Source organism: Petaurus breviceps, unplaced genomic scaffold, assembly GCF_028583685.1.
Source record: "Petaurus breviceps papuanus isolate PSGF00001 unplaced genomic scaffold, PetGlider_PUasm1.0 90650, whole genome shotgun sequence".
Lineage (NCBI taxonomy): Eukaryota > Metazoa > Chordata > Mammalia > Diprotodontia > Petauridae > Petaurus > Petaurus breviceps.
In genome coordinates this window covers 8230366-8253990 of record NW_027187299.1, presented here as the reverse complement: position 1 = coordinate 8253990, position 23625 = coordinate 8230366, and the positions used below count along the sequence as shown (strand labels likewise).

The following is a 23625-nucleotide window of genomic DNA, read 5'->3' as shown; positions in this document are numbered from 1 at the left end:
AGGGAGGATTTTGTATCCTCCTACTTTTCCGAAGCTACTTATTATCTCAATCCTTTTTTTTTTTTCTGATTCTCTGGGGTTTTCTAAATAAACCATGCTGTCATCTATAAATAGGGATGATTTAATCTCTTTACTGTTATTTACTGCTTTAATTTCATCTTCAACTCTTTATTCTCACTTCCAATCAGGTGTCAAGTTCTGTCAATTCTACCTTTCTAACTTTTACATGTGTATGCCCCCTTTTCTCTTCCAACACAGCCACCAGCCCAGTACAAGTTTTCATCATCTCACACCTAGACTACTGTAATAGGCTGCTGATTGGTCTCCCTGATTCAAGTTTCTCTCCACTCAAGTCCATCATCCACTCAGTTATCAAACTGATCTTCCTGAAGAGCAGGTCTAAAGTGGAATGTGTTTTCTCCAGCAGACTACCCTATCATCTCCGCTCTCACTTATCTTCAATCTCTCCCTGCTATGCTGGGGAGCTTTCGTGGCAGGGTCAACAATACTTTAAGTGCTACAATGCTTTTTCTACTAGATCTCTGTATTCTATATTCTTTCTTATTATGTATATAAGAACACAGTTTTGCTTTATTGAACTACAAATGTTATCCTTCCTCACTGAGCATACTGCTTGCCATAGAATAATACAAACACTAAGTTCATACTAAGCACAAGGCACTCTGCTATATTAGGAATACAAAGAAAAAGCAAAAGCAAAAACAGCTCCTGTCATGCAGGCATACATTTATACCTTTGTTAGGAGCTTTGTGTATTGAAAGTTTATGTTGCCTTAAACACTATGGATGAAAACTCACTTGACTCTTCCACCTATGGCAGCTAGGTGGCACAGTGGATAAGCAGCTGGAATGGGAATCAGGAAGACCTGAGTTCAAATCTAACCTCAGATATTTAGTAACTATGTGACCCTGAGCAAGTCATAAGAGATATTCCTTAACAGGAGATTAGGACTTTAAATGGGTATATGCTGCCGGGATTTGGTACTTGGAGAAATGTCTACCTCTAATAGAGTGACATGCCTCCAAAGACAGCATCCTGATTCAAGAGAAGGGAATTAGGGTTCCTGGAGCCAGATGACATCAGGTATAGTGGAAGAGCATGGACCCAGAAGAGAGATTTCATGGAAAATAAGAAAAAAAATTATCATGCATGAAAAATACAGAGACTAAAGAATTATAAATAAGTATAACTATCATGACTCATAGAATAAAAGTCTAGAATAGACAAATCTGTATTGATTGGGTCCACTACAAATTTATGGTGCTGGACCCTCCCTGCTGCAAAGCAATCCTTTTATATCTCCCTAATTAATGCACCACCCCACTTACCATAGCAGTTCTTCCAAATCTTTTCATCCTTCCTCAAACCTACCATGACTTCCCCTTTCCCCATTCTCTCAGCTAAGGACCTTGCCTCATATTTTACTGAGAAAATTGAGGTCATTCACCAAGAGGTCCTTCTTCCCTCCTCTTCATCTCCTATCAACATGATGCCTTCTGCCACTATCTTCTTTTTCATCCCTGCCACAAGTGAAGAGGTGGCCATGGGAAATCCTGCCTTCTCCAGCAGATAATCCTACCATCTCCACTCCCTCACTTATCTTCAATTTCTCCTTATCTACTGGCTGTTTCCTATTGGTTTATAAACATGCACATGTCTCTTCCAGTCTCAAAAAACTTTCATTTGATCCCTGTCAACTAGCTATCAACCCAAATCTTTACTCCCTTTTAACTCCTTGGGAAGAGTGCCTCCACTTACTTTTCTTTCGCTCTCTTCCTAATTCCCTACAACCTGACTTCTGACCTCATCATTCAACTGAAAATGACCTCTCCAAAATTAGTAACAATTTCTTGATTGCCAAATTTAATGGCTTTTTCTCAGTCCTCATCCTTCTTGATCACTCTGCTGGCTCTGACCAGCAGATCATCATCTTTTTCTTGATAGTCTCTTCTCTCTAGGTTTTTGGATTACTACTTAAAATTGGTTCTTCTGGTTCTCCTACCTTACCTATCTGATTGTTCTTTCATTGTTGGATCTTCATCCAGGTTATGCCCACTAAGTGCACCTATCCTACAGGGTTTTCAAGCCTGTGTCCTCTTCTCCTTCCACACTATTTCACTTGGGGGTTGAAAATAAGGAGATGAGAACCTATGGGGATAGAATTGCTTTAAAGAAGATTAAACAAAAATAAATGAAGAGACAAAAGTACTATTTTTATACAGAAAGAGGAAAAAAATCCTAATTCAGAAAAAAAGAATATTAGAGACAGATGGAGAAAAATATAAATCTAACTCTCCTAACTTTATGAAAGCACTAAACAATCCAATAAACAAAAAAGAGTGACAAAGTGGATTAAAAAAATAAAATAAAAAAAGGAAACAACTCAACAATATGTTGTTTTCAAGAAACTCACGTAGAAAAAAAAAGATATATGAAGAAAGTGTATCTATCCCTCTCAAAGGGGAAAGATCAGGAAACATAAGCACCTCTATAAGATCTTTGGTTTCTAACTTATAAGAATAACCCAAAGCCATTCTCCTGGTACCAACCAGATACTGATAAATATCCCATGTAAAGTGACCCTAGTTTTTGGTTTCACCCCTGAAATCAGTCAAGAAGGTCTCTCATTCTTTTCCCATTAACTTCACAGATAAGTGTCCATCTTAGGCCAGATGGCTCCAGAGCATCTGACATCATAGATAAAACCTCTGTTAACTATCTTTGATTAAATCAAAGAACATTCCAGTCATACAACCTCAACCTGTTACTGTGATCAAAGCTTTCCAAATATATATTTGAAAGTGGAGATAGCAGACAAAACTACTTTGCTCCCCCCATTAATTACCATCCTGAAACTCCCAAACAGTAGGGCTCATCTTTAACACATGGCAGAGATGACCTTTCCTATGCAAAAAAGGAAAGCTGGGAAGCCAACTGTGGAGCTTCCACATGATCCAAATCTGTAGAACTGCTTCAGCATTGCTCCAATTTAGACTCAGATTTGGAAACCTACAATATCCCATGATAGCCAGCTATAAAGAATGTCCTCTAATCAATTATCTCTGGACATTTAAACCTTATACGTGTCTTAACTTTTCCCTTCCCTACTGTGGACATTTGGATTATCACATAATCATCTGCCACCAATGTGAGGTACTAAGTGGATGGGGGAAACTGAGCAAAGCTCTTTCTAATTTTAAAACTGTATTTCAGGGAGCCCTCTAATTGCTGATGTAAATGGGCCTAATCTAGCCTGCTACTTTGAGATACAAGTTCACTTGGAAAGAAACATTTTTCAATCAATTAATAAGAACGCATGTATTAAGTGGTCACTATGTGCCAGGTCCCATTCAAATAATGGGAAAAAAAGAAAGGTAAAAAGAGCCCCTTGCTTGTAATGGGCTTATACTCTAATGGGAGAGAACATCTGACAAACAAAAACATTCTGGTAGACAAAAAATTTCCCCATTGCCTCTAGAATAAAAAATAATACCACAGCCTGACATTTTAAAAGTCTTTTACAATCTTTCTCTTACAATTACTCTGTACTACTTTTTATCAAATTACATGTACAAATAGTGTATTCCTAATAGAATGTAAACTCCTTAAGGACAGAAAAGTTTCATATCGGTCTTCGTATCCCTAGCACCCTGCACTTAATGTTTGTTAAATTAAACTGAAACACACAGTTTGATTTTTCCCATGAAATTATAACGTGCCTCCGAAAGTATAAGTCCAGACTTAGAAAAAGATTTAAGTTTTCAAATGATACACAATTATCTTGCTTTCCAACCATCTCTGGTGTCTCCTCAATCTGGAATATCTCTCTGTAAGACCTGCCTGTTTCTTCCATTGGTAAGCTCCTCCTGTGGCTTCCATTTTGTAGAGGGGTCTCAGCCAGTCTTCGTTCTCCCTCCTGGGCCTGTTTCTAACTTCTGGACCATATTCCTATGCCAGGTACCCTCATCTCCTCTTTACTCCTTTTCAGCTCCCTTTTTTCTCCTTGTGTCCCTGGTCCTTAACACAGTACCTGGCACACAGTAAGTGCTTATCTCCTTCCTTCCTTTGCTTGTATCTTACATAAGAAATAAATCTACATACATACACGCATGTATGCATGCATGTAGGTATGCATATACATATGCGTAAACATATACATGCATGCATATATATATATATATTTGTTTTGTGAAAGCTAGGAAAGATGGGATATTGAATCGAAATAGCTTCAGGCTATAAATAACATGTGCAAAACCAACATTAATGCTAAGATTCGACTATGTGAAATAAAGTTCCAACAGCAGGCACAAAACTGCTATGCTGCTTGATAATGCATAAATTCATAGTCTGGCTATGTTTCAGTCAGGAACCATGCTACGATGGTCCAGAATCTTTGGAATGACACCAATAATCACCTATTCTTTCTGGAGTAATTGGCATAGAGATCACATGGGACCTGGCTAGGTTGAATTTCCAACTATACTACAATATACTACAATCTTCCAGCTTCAGGCAAACTGTTAACACCAAAACTGTATTCATTGTCATCTGAATACATTTTGTGCTTTCCTAACCCCCCAATTTTGCTCTCACAATAGTTCTTGCCTAGAATTTCTTTCCTGTTCCTTTCTTCCCAGGCAAAGACTGCTACCTCTTTAAAATTCAACTCAATCATTATTCTGTGTTTACTGACCAATTCAACTGGAAGTAATCACTTCATCCCCCAAAATCTGATAGAATTTACTCTATGTACCCCTTATCAGATATTTATGACCCTCCTGCTTGGTATTGCATGGTTATGTACATATCTTGCCTTCTCAACTTGACTATTGAAGGTAAAAACTATATACTATATTTCCTTATATATGCCTAACAGTATCTTGCACATAGCAGATACTCAATAAAAATATTGTTACTTAAGGACTAAGAGGAACTGTCTTATTCCTATATATATATATATATATTTTATGTCAAGATAATTAAGAAAACTCCTAGTAGTAATATAATCTTGGAAGTAGTGGATACAAAACTGCTATAGTTTAATATTAGTTTTTGTTCTTTTTTTAAGTAAGCCACAACTTTTATAATTGTGATAAGGTAATTATGATTGATACTACAGTTAAAAAAATTCATGGGTACATTTTGAAAAAACTATCTTACATATTTACCTGCTTGCTTCTAATGAAGATGTCTCCTTAGAATTTTGGGAATTTAATATTTTTTCAATTTTCTCAACGGAGCGAATAACTTGAGTAAGTCTCAACACACACATCTGTAAATAATAAAGCAGAAGAGTAAGAAAGAAATCTTTTCATGGCGTTTTATCTTTGCTCCCTTATTCCCTGGATCTAAACTCCGGACAAGACTCAAAAGGTAATGTTTGTTCAATCAAAACTGTAGAGTTACGAATGGTTTTCTACATTTTAAAATTTGTCACTGAAAATGCAAGAAACATTTCTGAACAAATACTTTACATTGCAGCACGATGCAGGAGGCTTACTGCAACAAATGCCAACATTCTTTATCCCTTCTTCTCTCCCCTCCTCCATTTTCTAACCATGAACTTTTTCCTCTGCCTTACTTTTTCTCAGCTACCTCAATTTTAATTTTGCTTATTTTGCTGTTAGATCTTTCTCTTTATGCATATATGCACTAAGTATACATCAAGAAGCCTGAACATAACCACATTTACATGTATACGTGGGAGTAAACAGACATAATTTTATAGAAAGTTAAGCACTTTCAAAATAGCTGAAACAGGGTAAAGAAACGCTGACAGGAGTATTTTGCAGGGATGGGTGAAAACAGCTACTTCTTTACAAAAGATAAGTTTTGTGTCATGGATAAGAGCTAATAAGAACATAATGATCAGAAATAAGTAAACAGATTAAGGCTGTCAAGGAGGTCTATTTCCTTCTCAGCTCTAGGAAAGTTTACAAATGTGTGTGTGCGCGCGCGCGCATGCGTGTGCATGTGTGTTCCTCTTTTTTTTTCCATGAGGGGGTGTGTAATGGCACTGTAATTTGAATTTGAAGATCCCTTTGCGTTGGCAAATGTAGCAGGTACTTAGCAATTAGTAACTGATCAAGCCTCTGTTGGGGAAACAGAAGGTATAAACTCCTGTCTCCTGTTGCTGACCTAAGGTTGGCTGAAACAGAAAGTAGCTAATGCTGTGTATATAAGAAAAGCCTCAGAGAGGCACAGTCAGAATTTCTTGGAGCACCGTGGAGGCAGAAGCAGCTGCTAGGAAGAGCCAAGGAGCCAAGGAGCCCAGGAGCCCCCTCCCCCCAGGCTGGATAAGGTAATTCTGATTTGTGAACACGCTGCAGAAGACTGAGGAAGCATGACCAGGATGCAGGGACTTTGTCTGTGGCTTGGTTGAGCCTTGGGAGCAGAAATTGTGAAGGATTTGAGATGGACTGGATCCTGTGAATTTCAGTGGGGAGCAGGACCTACCCAGAGAGCTGGACAAGGAACTGGGAGCTGTCTGCCATTGAACCCAGGTAGAATCTAGGACCATGGAAGGGGATCCAGGAAATCTGAGAACTGGCCCCAAGTCAAGATAAAAATACCTCTGGGTGGATACTGAGTAATGATGAAATTGTAGTTTACTAAGTACTTTACTAAGTGACCTAGGGGTGGAGGGTTTGTCTATTTTCTAATGATTGTACTTTGTGTATTAATGATACATAGTAATTGATTGATAAGTGACTGAGTTAACTTAGTTGCCCCATGAGTGGAAGGCTTTGACTACTGTACTTTGAGATGATTGCTCTTTGTTCTAAATATTGTGATAATTTTGGTAAAAACTATGTGGCCATTTTAATGACAAGCTGTTGAGAATACTATTAATGATTTTCTGTGATAAACTCTAATATTGTGAATGCTGTACCTTGATTTTCTGTGAATGTTTCACTTTGATTTGTCATGGAATAAATAGAGTGTTCACAATACTGTGTAATCAGAACCTTAAAAGCTGTTCACAGTAGCTTTTCTTCTGGAAAGCTGCTTGTGCATGGCATTACAGGGTGCTTGTTGGGGAGGGTCCAGATTTGTTATTTCACTGGTATAAGGAGCTTCCCATGAGAAAAAAAGTACTTTACCAGCCAAGTTTGGCCATCATTTTGTAGTTATTTATCCACTATGTCACTCTTTTTAGACCTAAAACATCAATAATTCCCATATGGTTTCAAATTCAGGTCCTAACCAGGCCTGAATGCTCCTATCCTTCTACGATCAGATGACATTGCATGTGTTCAGGTGGTATCACTATAGACATTATATTAATAAACAAGTCTTTTCTGAAAGATTACTCACAGTATGGTCTTTTGGAAGGACTGCTAGATTGGGATGGCAGGCCTGAATTCTATTCCTAGCTCTGCACTTGCCTAACTTTAGATGACTCACTAATCTCTTCTTCCATTTCTTCATACATAAAATTAAGAAGTCAGAGCTATCCTGACTCTATGGTATGTTATTTAACCTCTTTGTGTCAGTTTTCTTCTCTGTAAAATGTGATATTATCTGCTATACTTAGCTCACAGGGTTGTTGAGCATTTTGCAAAACTCAAAGCCCTGTGTAACTTTACGTTAGCTATTATCATTAATACTAGGAAGAGCTGTAGCCCAAGAGGAGGCCTGGGTTCAATTTTAGCCCCAGATCTGTATTAACCAGTTGTGTGAGCTCAGGAAAACCACTTAATACCTATCTCTGAGACTGGATATTTTCATGTACAAAACTGACAACTGCACTAGATCATTCCTAAAATTTCTCTAATTTTATGATCTGACTTCCTCAAAAAGTTGGTGGAAATGTAAAATTAAACCTATGAAGGTTTTGTTTTTAAAAGCATGGGAAAAATATAGATCTTGAAAATATAAATTGAGTAAGCATTAGTTAAAAAGAAGCCAGAGACTGCTATATTAAAAAAAAAAAAAACCAAGATGGGTAAGTTAATGAACAAAATAATATGCCAAAAGTCAATATACTTCCTTTGATTATACTCCACCACCATTCTTCTTAAATGGGCTTTTTATATTGGTAGTTTTTATATTTGCCCATACCTTTTTTTTTCTGATATCCTCTTGTTTAGACATTCGCTCATCAACTGCCTGAATTCCCTCTTTGACAGATGACTTAAGGCTCTTAAAAAAAGAGAAAGCAAGATAAGTTAAAAACAAATGAACCCATACCTGGAACAAATAAGGTATAATATTAGAAGTTTTTTGCTTATTCAGATACATAAGTACGTGCTGAGAGCCTGTCAACACTGTACCAATTGCTATGAGAACATGAGGTATAAGCTTTATAAAACTGAATAATTACATGACAGGCAATAGTAGGGTAATTTGTTACAGGGCAGGGATGCTCTATAATGACAATGGTGTTTTAGGAAAGCTAGGACTGTAGGGGTGATAAGTGGAATAGACCAGGGGAGGAAAAGAACTAGGAGATTATTTTGATAATCCTGGTGGGAGGTAGTTAAGGTCTGAACTAGAGTGAACAAGATGAAAGAATGAATTAAAAGTAGTTCATTACTAGACATGAAGAAAACAAAAAGTTTTTTTATTCAACAAATATTAATCATATAAAACTGTAACAATGTGTGACACTAGGGGACAAAAAAGATAGACACCCTAATAGAGAAAAGTAGGACAGGTACAAAGAAAATAAAATCTAAGTACATAAGAAAAGTAGCATCAGATTAGCTAAAGGAAAAATCACTTATTTGGGGGTGTGAGTGAGGAATTAGTGGAAGAGGTGATATTAAATTTGGTCTTAGAAGGATAGAATGCAAACAGATTAAGATTTGGAGAATAGGACATTCTAAGATTGTGCATAAACATCAACAAAAAGGGACAGGAAAGGCAAGGATGTGCTCAGGAAGTAGCACATAGAGAATACATGAGAAACGGTATGAGATAAAGTGAACATGGTTAGTTGGATAAGTATTACGGATGGTTTTGTCAAATCATCAGAGAAAGCAACAATGCCTTTATCCTACACCATCATGAGCAGGAAGGTTGGCAGGGACCACCACTGACACCAAGATTCTTGCCCCTGAACCCTCTCATTCCTTTTCCAAACACTGGCCCCAGGAGATTAGACTCCAATAGTGGATACTTGGGAATTGGATTCACAGGCCTCCTTACCCTGGAACATATAGACACATGTGGAAGTAATTCCTACTCTGCTTGTTTCACCCAACCTTCTTAGAAAAAAATACCACTTGAGCCCTTAATAAGCACTCAGTGTCTACAACAACATCAGGGGCTCAGATAGCATGCCTGACCAGAAACCAAATGAAGGGTTTTTTTGAGTGCATAACCCCTTGCCACCTTGAATATCATAAAAGAAATGGCCCTGGGAATGGCTCACCAAGTATTTACCAACAAAAACACATGACATGATCTCTTCATTGGCTTCTTTCCTAGTGCCAGGAAGGAAAAGAGACTGACAATATCTTTTGTAATTGAGGAACCCTGGAGTGTGTACTCAAGTCAAATGGAAATTCCTTGGTACAGCAAAGTCAATTCCTCAGAATCCAATCACTGTGATTCAGTTAAAGATGTCAAGGTAAAAGCCCCCTTCTCCTGTTCCCACTCCTCATTCTCTGACTCTCACCTCACTCTTATCACCTCTCCCTGCTTCCTATCCCTCCTCCCATCCCTTTTCACTATGCATTCTCTAGAACCTTTTCTATCCTTAACAAACTTCCCTTCATCTGGCCTGGAAAAAAAAAAAAGGTTTTGACACATTTGATATTAACAAAAATAAATTCAACAGCAATACAAAAGCAAGACAAAACTAAGTAAAAATGATAAATTTAGCCATTTTTGGAAATAAATTCATAGAACCTTCTTTCAGGATTGGTACTGTCTTAATAATCACACATTTTTTACTGCTATGAGCAAGACAAAACTAAGTAAAAATGATAAATTTAGCCATTTTTGGAAATAAATTCACAGAACCTTCTTTCAGGATTGGTATTGTCCTAATGATGACACATTTTTTACTGCTATGAGTTTTAGGATCCTCAGGGGTCCCTGACATGCCACTCTCCATTCATATTAGGATGCTTTGGCAGATTCTCACAGGGAGGGAAGAGTTTTGGACATTGTAGCACCCATGCAATAATTACAGCACCCATGATCATGATAAAGACCGTGACTATAAATATCACATGACATTCGATCACAAAATATACCAAACTCTCTATGTAGAGGACAGAACTGAAGCATTTAGACACCAGAAAACTGAATCCCAAAACCAATAAGCTGATTCTATCATAGTATCAAAGATATTAAGAAGCCATAATAACACTGAGAGCCACAGCATCCTTCAGCCTTTCCACAAACCATTACAAGGTCAATGTTTACTCACAAACCTCTCTCTCTCCTTGCCTGAGCACCTCTATCTCCCACTGTCTCTCTAGCTCCCCACTTCCTGTGGACTCTGCTTCCCTACTATGAAGATAAACTCCGCCCCCTAATAGGCTGAATGTAGTCACATGGCACCTATGGTGGAAGGAGTTTGCTAAAGGGAAGCAGAGCCCACAGGAAGCTAGGAGTCAGAACCAGAGAGACAATAGGAGAGAGAGGTGCTCAGGCAAGGAGAGAGAGAGGTTTGCGAGTAAATATTGATCTTGTATTGATTTGTGGGAAGGCTGAAGGATGCTGTGGCTCTCAATGTTATTATGGCTTCTTAAGATCTTTGGTATTATGATGGAACTGGCTTACTGGTACTGGGATTGGGTTTTCTGGTGTCTAATAAATGCTTCAGTTCTGTACTCTATATGGAGAGTTTGGCATATTTTGCAATTGAATGTCATGTGATATTTATAGTCATGGTCTTTATAGTGATTGTGGGCACTGTAAATATTACACTGGTGTTACAGGTATCAACAAGTCCAATCCTTCCATTAGTAGCTTCAACAATCACAAGGCTTTTAGAAAAGCAAAATTCACCACTCAGGGAAAAGCTGAAGACTACTAATCTAAAGTAAATCTGATTATATGATGTCCTTTTATCTACTTAAGGATCTAATGATTTTAAAAAGCAGATTTCCAGTTCAAACAACCTATAACAAAAAGGGCTCTCTAAGATTAAATTAGCCCCCAAAATACCCCTCTTCAAATCTAAGAAGGAAAAACAAGCAGGATAAGGATAGTCCTCTGCCCCTTACTGATTCAACATACCTTAATGCTCAGTGGCCTATATGATATGAAAACAAAATATATGGACAATTATTTCTATATCCTCCACCTGTGAAACAGATAGCAAGAGTTTTTTAGGTTCTTTCACTTTCATTCACAAAATTGATTTCATCTTTTTCATCAAATCAAAATTTTTAAAAATTGTGAAATCACTTCACATGTAAAACAATACATCATTTCATTTCTGGTTGGAGCTATAGTAATTCACCCAATTATTTTCTCAACAAATAATAAATATTCTATGTTTTAATATGTAGTACATGACTCATTATTTTGTACCCACCATAACCTCTTCACGTAACTGCCCCAAAGGCACAGAGAGCTGGTTGAGGGCTTTGTCCATGCCAACCTAAAAGGCAAATTTTGTTAACAAACACACATTATAATTATCAGGAGTGATAGTTATGATGAATATCAACAAGAAAATAACACTAGATTTACATCCACTTATGCTGACATCTATATTCAATTGTCAATTCATCCTTTTCCATATCATAAAAGTCTACTACTATATAAGGCTGGAAACAAGCAATCAAACTAACAGAAATATAATTTCCTAACTAATGTCACCGAACATGTCTTCCAACATAAACTATATGGGAATATAATAAAAATCATTTTGTATGAAGCTTCAAAAATCAGAAAGATAGACAGAGACAGAGCACCCAAGGGAGAGAGAGAGGTGAAGACATGAAAACTGTGTGGGGGAAAAGGGAATGGGGGAGGGAAAGACAGGAGTAAAAGGAAATAAAACTAACTTGAAAAGCAATTGGAAAGAAATATGCTTCTATTATTTACTTATGATAATCAATAACCAAAACATTTTTGTTATATTCCTTGAACATTATAATATTCAAGAAAACTCTAAGTAAACTGGAGTAACTTATCAACATTTACTAAGTATTTATTACATACCAAGGTCTGTGTAAGCTCTGGGGAGATAAAAGGACAAAAAGCACCTCAAGATGCTTTTTAACTTTTTATTATTTTATAATTTTTATTATTTATTATTTACTTTTTTATTATCTTTATTATTTCACACTGGTCTTCTAATTTGACCAAGTCACTGAAGATTTTACTTTAATAAATGGAAAATTTCCCCCAAACAGTCACAATCATTATATTATTGCCATTTAATAAAGGCTAACTTCTATTTAGAGCCAATTGAAAAAGATAGACCAATATAGCAACCAACTTAAAGAAAAATAAGTTTTTAACTAAGTTAAAAAATAGAAAGAAGAAATTTAGATGTTTAACAAACTTCAGCTTCTCTGTTAACTAGCTACTTCGAACTTCTAAAATAAATCAAAGATAAAAGCTAGGATGGAAATTTTCAAATGTAAAATCACTTGGATAAGAACACTAAAAACAATAGAGATATCCAACTTGAATGCTTACTAAGTTTGTTGAAAGGTTGACAAAGTCTGCATAATCCTTATTAATGAGTTCTACCATGGCTGTTTTGAGAAGTTTGTAATAGAGTTCCAGATCATCTCTAAGTTCTTCCAATTGGACCCGTTTCCTACAGTCAGACACAAAATGATCAACATCAAAGTCATCCTGAAAGACAAAAAAAAAAAAAAAACCAGGATACAATATTTACAATAATTTTCACATTCAAAAAAGAAAATATTAAGATAAACAATACAGAAGAAAATATCTATTTCTGTGGCAAGTTATGTAGCTCTAGGGAAAAATCAATTAGCAGAACTTTCAGCAATATAAATGGCAGAGACATTCACTTTGTGCAGAATTCAAGATGAGGCTGCATTAAACAAGAGCACCCTTTATTGCTGCTTAAATTGTGCAAGTGCCTTTATTACTAAAAAAATGTGCTTTAACATGGGAAAGAATTATACTGTGCTCTCTGGGACAAACTTGAACGACATCTTATTTTCACTCATCCATAGGGAGTTCTATTGTCAAGTAGCTATGTTTCATAATTAGGTAGAAAGAACAATGACCTAAGAAATCAGAAGGAAGGGTTTCTACTCTCAGTTCTACCATTAGGCAATTAGTTACCTTCTCTGTGACTCAGTTTCCTTATCAGTAAGATAAGGAGACAGGGGAAGATTATCCAAATTCTAGGATTTCAATATAAATTTCAAACAATACCAGAAATAATGAAATACTAATGGTTACTACCTGGTGAACACATTTTCCAAGTATTTAACTGATTTTTAGTTAACACTGTATGGCTCATAACTGGCATGCCCCAAGATCTAAGTCATTATTCAGAACATTTCACTTGTGATCACTTTGCAAAAGAGAAACAGTACAAACAGGAGGAAATAAATGTTCCCATCTATAACAAAAATTCTAAGTTAGGTGAATAAACTTCTTAGAAGCAGTTTTAACTCAAAAGAGTTTGGTCCATATAGGAGGTCCATCTGTAAAAGAGGAACCAAATAGATCAGTATAAAGATTTTGGATAGAGAATACAAATAAACAACAATTTGGGCCTAGAATTAAACAGGAGGAGGAAAGCGGGCTAGATTGCCTTTACAAAATTACAAAGCTCCTTTACTTTAATGACTTCTTTAAAAAGCTACAGTGGGTTAAGCGGATCAGGCTTCCACACTATGTTTATCAATATGGCAAACCCACAACATTACGGGCCACCATATTGCTTAAGGAGGAGTGAACTGGACCAGTTTGGAAACAGAGCAGGTCAAAGCTCCCCTGCAAATCAGTAATGGGATTTTGGCCCCTGTACTTCAAGCATAGGCAAGATGGGAAGATTCAACCATAATAATATTAGTAATAATAACAACCATGATGATAATGATAATAATCTACTGTTCCTACTTTCTAGGCCTTTATATACTCTATCCTTACATATACAGTTAACATATGTGTATGTAGACAATAAACATAAAAATAAACAGCACAGATATGTTATATTGTTTTTTTTAGTAGTTTCAGTCATGTCTAACTCTTCGTGACCCCATTTGGGGTTTTCTTGGCAAAGATACTGTAGTTTGTCATTTCCTTCTCCAGCTCATTAAAAAAAAAACAAAACTGAGGAAACTGAGACCAACAGGGCTAAGTGACTTGCCCAGGGTCACACATCCTAGTATGTATCTGAGGGCGGATCTGAACTCAGGAAGTTGAGTCTTCCTAACTCCAGTTCCAACATTCTATCTGCTGTACCTCCTAGCTGCCTGATATATATTATATACTCATATATAAAAATAATAAAAAAAACTACAAAATGCATAAAATTAATGACAGCTAAATACTGTAAGTTCAGATAGTTCAGGTAAGTTCAGAAGACAACTAGGGTAGTTAGGAAAGTCTTCATAAAGAATATAGAGTCTCAGTTAGGCCTTAAAGGGCAGCTAGGATTTAGAAGAGGGAAAAAGAGAAAGATTTCCAGATTTCAGCTAGAATCAGAGCAAAGCATGATGGTCAGAACTTGGCACACTAGACTAAAATCTAATGGAACTGTGACCTCTCACAATTTTCACATAAAGCATTTTTTTATGTCCTCTGAAGAAAGGTGCTAATAAAATCAATAAACCAATAAGAACTTATTATGGATGTCCACCATGTATAAAACTAAAATTTTCACACAATATAAAAATGTATGAATTTGCTACATACTTTAGTTTTCTAAGGTACTTTTCACAAATACTATTTTATTTTCACAACTATGGGGTTGGTAGTAAAATTCCCCAAGGGGAAACTGAAGCATAGAGTCATCCTTTATATCCTAAAAATGCCTTCTGAAAGCTTATGAGGAATTTAAAAAGAAGACTAGTAGCCTTCCAAGTCAAAGATCCAAGCCCTTTCAAAGGGCTTACAGAAGTTGCTTCTCAAAGCCTAGAGGCCATAGGTTAAAAATGAATTAGATAGAAACAAGCAATAATTAACAACAATTTATAACTGGTACCTTTATTGCTCTCCCTCCCCCCTCCCCTGCCCCCATCTGTTCTCTTTTAGGTCCCAAGATATCATCTCTTCTCATTCTACTCCTGCATTTTTCAACATTTTTATCCATAACTTGAAGCATATATATTCTCTTTTTTGGTGATCTCATATACTTAAATGAGTTCAGTTTACCATCTCTAGGCAGATGATTTATACACACGTGTATAAATGTGTATAAATATGTATCTGTGTGTACATTTGTGCACAAATAGATAAATGTGTATCTGTGTACGCATATAGATAGGTATTATGTTCATTTAGCCTTAATCTCGGCCCTGAGTTCCAGTCACAAATCTCCAGTAAGATGTCCAGAAGTGCCTCACATTCAAAGGAACATGTCTTCTTTAAAACATTCTTTCCCTCTAAATTCCCCATTTCTATTCATATTACTTCTATGCTCCCAATTACCCAGACTCAAAACTTTATAGCATCTTTGATTCTTCTGTCTCCTTCACACATAACATTCAAGTAGCCTCCAAGTCTGCTAATTCTATGTCCACAATATTACTCTCCAAATAAAATGCTAGTACTCAATTTTAAGCCCTCAATCACCTCTCACTATTCTATCTATGTCCTCTCTGACCTCACTGACTCTGCTCTCTTCCCCTCTGTGATCCTTATTTCACACAGATGCTAAAATAATATTTTTAGGACACAGAGACTTCATGCTCAAAAACCTGTGCTGATTTCCCATAAAATAAAATATAAACTCCTTTGGCTAGCATTTAAGGTCCCCAACAATTTGGCTCCAAGCTTCCTTTTCAAAATTATTGTATACTACTTGTATTCTTGTATTCTACCTTCTGGCCAAACTGGACTACTAGCTGTTCCCTGATCTCATGCCTGAACCTAATCTGAACTTATCTCCTTGTTTTTATATGTGCTGCCTGTAGAAATCATTTTCCTTTAAAGATCTGTTCTAGTGCCACCCCTTGCATGAGGTTTCTCCAGATTCCCCCAGCTAAAAATAATCTCATATTTTCCCTGAATATTTTGTCTGGATCTCACCTTTTTCTCATCACAGCCTACCAAGTAACTACTATCTTATGTATGTATTCTATGCCTCCCATTAAATGACAAGTTCCTTTGATGGAGGGCCATGTTGTTTTAATGTTGCTATACTCAGAGGCTAGCACAGTGTAGGACACGTGGTAGATATCTACTAACTTGGCTGAGTTTTTGAAGAATTTTCAAGACAGCATATTCAGGCACAGAAAAACGTATTTTTAAAATCTCTTTTAAGTAACTTAGTTGGCACACTTGAAAAAGCACTGATAAGTAACACAAAAAGTCCTCTCCCCAACATACCTGACAGAGTCATTTAACCTTTGCCATTAACAAGCATTTATTAAGCATGTACTATATGCCAAAAAAGTCCCTGCCCATAAGAAGCTCACAGTCTAGTAGGGGAGACAACATGCAAACAATTATATGCAAACAAGATTTACACTGGAAAAACTGGAAGTAGTCCCAAAGGGAAGGCACTAAGATTAAGGAAGATTAGGAAAGGCTTCTTGCAGAAGGCAGGACTTTTAACTGAGACTCCAAGGAAAATAAAAGTACAACAGAAGAAACAAGTCTTACCAAGCAGTTTATATTGTAGTAGGGAAAAGGGTAAGCAAATATAAGCATAGACAGAATAAATAGAAAGAAATTAAATATTTAAAAATACAACATATTTAAATACAAAGTGGTTTGAGACAGAAAGCATTAGCATTTGGAAGCACAGGGTAAAGCCTCACACAGAAGGTATTACTTTATTTGTGTCTTAAAAGAAAAAGAGGGTTCTATGAGGTGGAGGTAAGAGCAAGTAGTGCATGCCACGTGACAGCGGGAGAAGTCTAACTCTTAGGAATGTCTTCTTTATATCAAGCATGAAATTATCTTTTCAACTAACAATGCTTCTGGTCCTGCTGCCTGAGGCCAAGCAAAAGACACCCAATACCTCTTCTATGTGGCAGCCCTTCAAATATATAGTTTGTTTAGGGGAAATGTCTTCTTTTCAATCTAAACATTTCAAATTCCTTTAAGTGCTTCTCCTATGATATCAATTGAAATCCTATAATATCATGGCTGTCCGCAATTCACATTATAACAAGTATCATATGAATACTCGCTATTTTATCAACATCCTTCCTAAAGTAAGTCTTGCAGAACAGAACATAATATTCCAAATGTAGTGTGACTAGGACAGAGGACAGTGGAAGCATCATTTCTCTAGTCCTAAATGTTATTTTTCACTTACTTCAGTCAAACACTGCTTTAGTTTTTTTCAAGACAGGACTACTGATAAAACTATGCTGCCTTCAAAAAGACAACCATTAGTTAATACAGTAGCACAGTACTATAAAAGTCAGATTAGAAGTGGTAGCACAGTGTGCTATAATGAGCACTGGATTTAGAGTAAGAGACCTAAGGTCATTCAATTTCTCATCTGTAAAATGAAGGGAGTTGGGAGGTAGATATGTCACATTTGCTCTCAGAACTAAACAATGTTCTCATAATTAACCCTTCTCCTAACTGCTATAGAACTGTTTTTTTTTTTCAATAGTCAAACAATGAATACCATGCCTCTTTTCACCTTGAGAGTATGAGATGCACTGATTTTTATTTTCTAGATAAAAACAAAACCAAAAAACAAAATAAAAATTATGTTCCCTAACTTGGGCAGTCCACAAATGAAAAATTCAAGTTTCCAAAACCCAGTGCAAGATCAGATTATTCTATTATTAAATAGTTTAAAAACATGATTTGAAAAGCTATGTGTAAAAGACCTTAAAAGATATAAATAAAGAACAGTTGCATCTATAAATAATTTATACTTCCTGAGTTCTGTACAATTTTACATTACTATCATTAAAAACCAAGAAGGCATTCATTAGAAAAATAATTGTTATTCATTAAACAAACAGTGCCTACCATGTTGCAAGGTATTAGGTGTTCATTTCTTTTGAGTTTCTCTACTTAGCATTAAAGATAAAACATTATTAAGAGCTCTTTCAGTTTTCCAACTCTGGCAGAATAACCTAGCTAACATACTACCTTACACATAGTTATTTGTTCTTTAATTTAATTTAAAATATGCTATTTTTGTAGGATTAGTAGTTTACTTTTTATTTGAGAGTTCTAGGACAATAAGCTATACTACAAGGCCAGTTGATTAAAAATATTTAAAAATTATATTTTGCAATCCAATTTCACTTTGAAAGTGAGGATTTCACAAGAATAAAATAACATCACACCTAATTATTAACACCATAGCTCTTTCTTCGTCAGACCCCAGGGGAGCATTTCATTTTCCCTCTACCTGACTTCACACAAACTGTGCCCAGGCCTGGAATGCACTCCTGACTCACTTCCCCACTTCAGAATCCTCTTTTTCCTCCAAGGCTCAACTCAGAGGCCACCTCCTCTGTGACTCCCACATTTACTGCTAACTGGTCTGATCCTCTTAGAATTTTACCCTGCATTCACATGAATGCATTCTCCCAGTGAAAGGAATACAACTTAGCAGCATTTTATTGTTGCCTTTCTATCTGTAGCACCTAGAATGCTACCTGAGTTAGTAGGTTCTTAATAAAAGTTTGAATTGAACTGATGCTGAAAAATATATTATTTATTCTGTATGCCCCAAAGGAACAGAAATATTACCAATCAATAAGAATTTATTAAGCATCTGCTATGTGTTCCAAGAGCTGTGTTTGGTGCTGGGGGATACAAAAACAAAAATAAAAGAATTCCTCCTCTCAAGAAGTTCACATGCTACAGAGGGAGACAGAATACACATATATAGTATATACCGAATAGTTAAGAATAAACACCAGGTAGTTAAGAAGGGGACTAACAATTGGCAATGGAGGAGAGGGGAGGGCAAGGGAGGAGAACAGGAAAGGTTTCAGAGTGGTGATGCTTGAGCTGCATACTGAAGGAAGTAAGGGATTCTAGGAGGCAGTTGTGAGGAGGAAGTGCAAACCAAGAATGGGTGATGGCCACTACAAAGATGGGAGAAACAGAGAAGGCAGTTTAGCTGCACATTAGACTGAGGGAAGGAAAGTGATGTTTATGTAATAAATTTGGAAAGATAAGTTGCAGTTACATCATAAAGGGCTTTAAAAACAAAACAGAAGAGTTACATGTTTCAGTCTAAAAACAAAAGTCCCTGGAGTTTACTGAGTAGGGGAATGACAAGGCTGAACTGGTGCTTAAGGAAACTCACGTGGGTTGCTCCGTAGAGGACTGGGAATGGAGAAGAGAAAGGAGACCAATTAGTCAGGCACTGTAGTAGTTCTGGTGAGAGGGAATGAGGGCCTGAAGTAAGGCAGTGGCTGAGGAGAAAGAAAACATCAGATAGGAGAAAAGTTTGGGAAGTAGAAATGGAAAAATTTGCCAACTGGATGTGTACAGTGAGGGAGAGTGAGGAATCAAGGATAACACAGAGGTTACAAATCTCAGAGACTAAAAGAAAGGTGGTACCTTTGGGAGAAATTAAATTTGGTTATTTTGGAGGGTTTGGGGGAGATTTTTGTTTTAGACATGTTGAGTTTTAAGAAGTATATTGGACATTCAATTTCATATGTCCAGCAGGATGTTGGTGATATGAGGCTATAGCTCAGGAGAGAGACAAATTGCATATCTAGATAAAAAGGATAATAATGATAGTAATAATAGCAGTTATATGGTACCTAATATGCCAGGCACTGTGCAAAGTTCTTTACAAATATCAGATTTGATTCTCACAAAAACCCTGAGATGCAGATCCTATTATGATCCCCATTTTAAAGTTGAGGAAACTGAAGCAGACAGACATTAAGTGACTTGTCCTGTGTCAGACAGCTAGTGTCTTAAGGCCAAATTTGAACTTGGGTCTCCCTAAGTCCAGACCCAGCACTCTATCCACTGTACCACTTGGATCTGGAAATCATCTGTAGAAAAAAAGAGCTAAAGGAGTTGATACTGTAGTGAGAAAAGAGGGCCTGAAGAGAACCATGGGGTATACCTACTGTTACTAAGATCACAATATGGATAATGAATACAAAAAAATGCAGAGAACCGAGAGAGAGCAATCTCACAAAATACCAAAAAGAAAGTATCCAAGAAGAGATGGGAGTAAACAGTGCCAAATGCTACAGAAAAGTTAAGAAGGATGAGGCCTGAGAAAAGGCCATTTTAAATTGGACACTTGGCAACTTTGCAGGAATTAATTTCAATTGAGTGATAAAGTCCAAGGTCAGAATGTAAAAAGTTCAGAAAAGAGTGGAGGCATTAAAATATAGATTAAAATTTAAATATTAAATAAATGTTAAATATTTGGAAAATATGTTCCTCCATTAGACTGCAAAAATATAATAATACAAAGATAATGTTAATTTGCAGTTTTCTAAGTCAATATGCAATCAGCAACGATCCATTTCTATTTAAGTCTGACACCACTGGCCTAGGACGCAAGACAGTAAGCAATTTGGCCAGGGTCACAAAGCCAGTATGTGTCAAAGTCAGGATATAAACCTAGATCTTCCCATCTTTGGGGCCAGAGTTCTATCCACAACACACTGCCTCTTCAAGGATGTAGCAAAGGAAATTCATACCACTAGCAAGAGTATGGACTAGATTATAATAAAATCTCAGATAAAGAAGGGATCTCAGAGACTACCTACACCAAACGTTCTTAACCTGAGGTTCTGGGGAACATAGATTTCAGAGGCCACATGAACTTGAATGGGAAAAATAATACATTTTTATTTCAACATATGTTCCTTTTTAATGCTACCTATATATACACACCCCTCCATTAACCCAGTCCCCAAGGCTTACAACCTAAGTATCATTCTCAACTCCTCCTTCTCTTTCACCACCCACATCCAACCTCTGGTCAAAGCCTGTCAGTACCATCTCTTACATAGTCCTCTCCTCTCCTCTCCAACCTCACCACACTGGCCTTCACTTCAAAACTGGATTGATCCAACAGCCTGCAGCCACTGCCACCTATCTCTCCGCACTTCAGTCCATCTCTCATGCTAAAGTGGTCTTCCTAAAGTGCAGGTGTGACCATGTAACCTTCCAACTTAAACTCCAGTGGCTCCCTATTACCTCCAGGATTCAATATAAAATCCTGTTTGGCGTTCAAAGCTCAACTATCCTCACCTCCACCCTTTACGGTCTTCTCGCCCAAAGTGTACTATATGATCCAGTGACACTGGTTTCCTTGCTATTCCTTGAACAAGACACTCCATATCCTGATTCCAGACATTTTCACGGACTATCCCTCCTGCTGAGATTTCTCTTCCTCCACCTCTCTGCGTTCTGGTTTCCTTCAAATCTCGGCTCAAACTCCACCTTCTTCTGCAAAAAGTCTTTCTAGCTCCCCTTTAATTTCTGTGCTTTTCTTCTGTTTGTGCAAATTATAACTGTTTGCATATTCTCTCCCCCATCAGACTGTAAGCTCCTTCTGAGCAAGAGTTGCCACTGACCTCTGTGTCACAAGCATTTAGAACAGAGCTTGGCACACAGTGAACATTTAATAAATGTCTGCTGACAGGCTGTTTTATTTAATTCATTAAAAACATTATTTTGAAGAGATATCTATAGACTTCACCATATTGCCCATGGGGTCCACGACACAAGCAGAGTTAGGCTGGTCTGCTCTAACCTGGACCTGATCAGGACTCCGCTCCCCGCTAACTGTAATTCTAATTCATCCCACAAAGGATGATCCAATCTCCGCGTGGAGAGCCCTGAGTGCCAGGGTAACAAGCCCGAGCCCCCAGGGCAGCCACGGACTTCTAAGTTTTGGTCCGTGGCCCCGCCCCCAGCTCCCATAAAGAGGTGTAGTGTTCACTCCCTCCCGAGGGTCGCGCTCGGACCCGGGCTGGGGGCGACAGATCCGGCGGCAACCTCCGCACAGCCCCCTTGGTAGCAGTGCCCGCCCGCGGTGGGAAGGGGCTCAGGGCCCGCGGCCCCGCCGAGGAGGAATAGCTGGGACCGGAGAGAAGCGGCCCCTTCAGCCGGCGCACCCGCACCTTCATGAACTCGTCCTTGTCGAAGCACAGCGTATCCGGCCCTTTGGGCAGGTTCATCCTCTTCTTCTCCATCTCGCCCGGCGCTGGCCCGGTTCGGGTCGAGCTTCGGCAGCCGGAGTCAATGCAAGAAACAGTTTGATGAAGGATCAGGGACAGGAGGAGGGGGCAGGGGGTAGGTGACTGGGGGCAGGAGGCAGAGGACAGGGCCAGCACTTCCGGCAACGTGGCAGCGCCTGCGCCGTGGCCAACGATTGGGCCCGCGGGCCAGAGGGTAGTTCTCCTTCCGCTCGCCGCGGGGAGGGACGCGAATGAATCTGATGTCACCTTCCAGAGATGAAGTGCTTCCCCCTGGAGGGCGGAGGGCCACACTTCATCCAGGAGGCTGAGGATCCAGTCCCTTCCTTAACCTAAACCTAGAGGAAGAAAGACACGGTGGAGGTGGGTGTGAGAGTCCTCACACATCCCTTCCTCCATCCATTCTAAGAAAGAAATTGGTGCTTACACTTAGTTATTAGAGCCCAGACATTATCTACCTCAGCATCCTATATACAATCCTCTCTTTTATTTGCAATGTAGATGTATCTTTATGTGATTTGCTTAGGCATGTCCTCATTTGGAAACTCCCTTGGGGTTTTCTTGGCAAAGATACTGTAGTTTGCCATTTCCTTCTCTGCCTCACTCCGGCTCAATAAGGAAACTGAGGTAAACGGGGTTAAGTGACTTGCCCAAGGTCACACATCTATTAAGTGTCTGGGGCCAGATTTGAACTCAAGAAGATGAGTCTTCTTGACTACAGGCTTATTCACTCTATGCCCTGCGCTTAGATTTCCCTACAAGTCTTTACACCAGGGGTGGGGAACCTGCAGCCTTGAGGCCACATGTGTCCCTCTAGGTCCTCAAGTGCTGCCCTTTGACTGAATCCAAACTTCACAGAACATATCCCTTTAATAAAATAATCTGTTCTGTAAAACTATTTGTATTCCCATCCCCACCCCAGTGTATCACTTATGCCACCTTAATTCAGGTCTTCATCACCTCACACCTGGACAATTTTAATAACCTCCTTTTCCAATCCATTCTTCACAACTGTCAAAATAATATTCCTAAAGCAAAGGTCTGATCGTGTCTGATCATTGCTCAAAAAACACTCAGTGGCTGTTCCCTTCAGAAAGAAATAGAATTTCTTCAGCCCGGTATTTAAGACCTTCCATAATTTGGCTCTAACTTACCTTTTGAACCTTTCTTTTTTTTTACATTACATTTATGACATTACATTCAGTCATGCTACTCTCTGTTGAATTGCACTACTAATTCTTCCCTGAAACAGTCCTCCAATTCCCTTGGACTTGAATGTACTTTTTTTTTCTCTATCTGTGGAAATCTTTCTCTATGTAGCACATCCTTTGGGATCACTTCCCCAACTGGAAATTCACACTGA

At 37.9% G+C, this 23625-nt stretch overlaps 1 protein-coding gene across 3 annotated transcripts in view; it reads right to left on the bottom strand.

The window, feature by feature from the left end:
- The window catches only part of COG2 (component of oligomeric golgi complex 2), a 70637-nt gene extending 48183 nt beyond the window's left edge, over positions 1 to 22454 (bottom strand). The window contains exons 1-5 of one of the 3 annotated variants that reach the window (XM_069064893.1): positions 22188 to 22453; positions 12637 to 12798; positions 11522 to 11587; positions 8086 to 8166; positions 5190 to 5293 (exon numbers count right to left, since the gene is read on the bottom strand). In XM_069064893.1, coding sequence (XP_068920994.1) covers positions 5190 to 5293; positions 8086 to 8166; positions 11522 to 11587; positions 12637 to 12798; positions 22188 to 22259 — 485 coding nt within the window. In that variant the 5' untranslated portion in view covers positions 22260 to 22453. Of the gene's footprint in view, positions 1 to 5189; positions 5294 to 8085; positions 8167 to 11521; positions 11588 to 12636; positions 12799 to 22187 lie in introns of all 3 variants that reach the window. The other 2 variants (XM_069064895.1, XM_069064894.1) reach the window with 2 other exon arrangements.
- Positions 22455 to 23625: the final 1171 nt, after the last annotated feature.